General features: G+C 56.3%; 1 protein-coding gene across 1 annotated transcript; it reads right to left on the bottom strand.

Annotated features, from left to right (window-relative positions):
• Positions 1 to 7: 7 nt before the first annotated feature.
• On the bottom strand, positions 8 to 785 carry SF3B4 (splicing factor 3b, subunit 4, 49kDa; the record flags this gene model as incomplete). Its single annotated transcript, XM_010075445.1, has 2 exons — positions 8 to 522; positions 773 to 785. Coding segments are annotated over 2 exons (528 nt in total), but the record flags the coding sequence as incomplete, so codon positions are not given.
• Between the last annotated feature and the right edge of the window lie 3 nt (positions 786 to 788).

Raw genomic sequence — 788 nt, forward strand, 5'->3', positions numbered from 1 at the left:
CCAGGGAGGTGACAACAGGAGTCGGGACAGATGGAGGAGGAGGAGCGTCTGCAAACAGCTGATGGGGCCGATCCGCCTGCGAGAGTGGGTTCTGGGCTGCCAGGAGACGCTCGGCGGCCGAGCCGTGCCGCTCGCCTTTGGAATCTTTTTTGAAGGCGTAGGAAACGGTGATGGGCCTGTTGCAGAGGTACTGTCCGTTCATGGCCTCGATGGCGGCGTCCGAGGCATCGAAGCTGGCAAAGTTGATGAAGGCGTAACCCTTCGAGTTGCCCGTGTCGGGGTCTCGCATGATCTTGGGCGTCTGCAGGATGACCCCGAAGGCGCTGAAAGTGTCGTACAACAGCTTCTCATCGATTTCGGGGTCCAGGTTGCCGATGAAGATGTTAGCGCCCACGTCCAGGTTTTTGTTGTGGGCTGAAGCTTTGTTCACTCGGATCGGCTTCCCGTATAATTTGATCATATTCATGATCTTAATGGCATAATCCGCATCCTCCTCGCTGAGGAACTCCACAAACCCATAGCCTGCAATGACAGAGCGTTAGGAGAGGGCAGACCCATGGCCTCCCCCTGCTCCCCGCTCTACACGACTCCCACAGCTCGCCTGACCCCGGCTGAGTTAAAACCAGAGAGCCCAAGGCTCCCCTTAGGAAAGGGATGGTGATCTCTCCCGCAGATCACCCGTCCCTCGCCTCTCTTCCCACAGTAATCCCTCCCTGCCCCCAGATAAAGTATTTTATTATTTATTTTATCTGGAGAGCAGTCGATATCTCACCTTGGTGCTGGCCTGT

The sequence above is a fragment of the Pterocles gutturalis genome, unplaced genomic scaffold (assembly GCF_000699245.1).
Source record: "Pterocles gutturalis isolate BGI_N339 unplaced genomic scaffold, ASM69924v1 scaffold26577, whole genome shotgun sequence".
Taxonomy (NCBI): Eukaryota; Metazoa; Chordata; class Aves; order Pterocliformes; family Pteroclidae; genus Pterocles; species Pterocles gutturalis.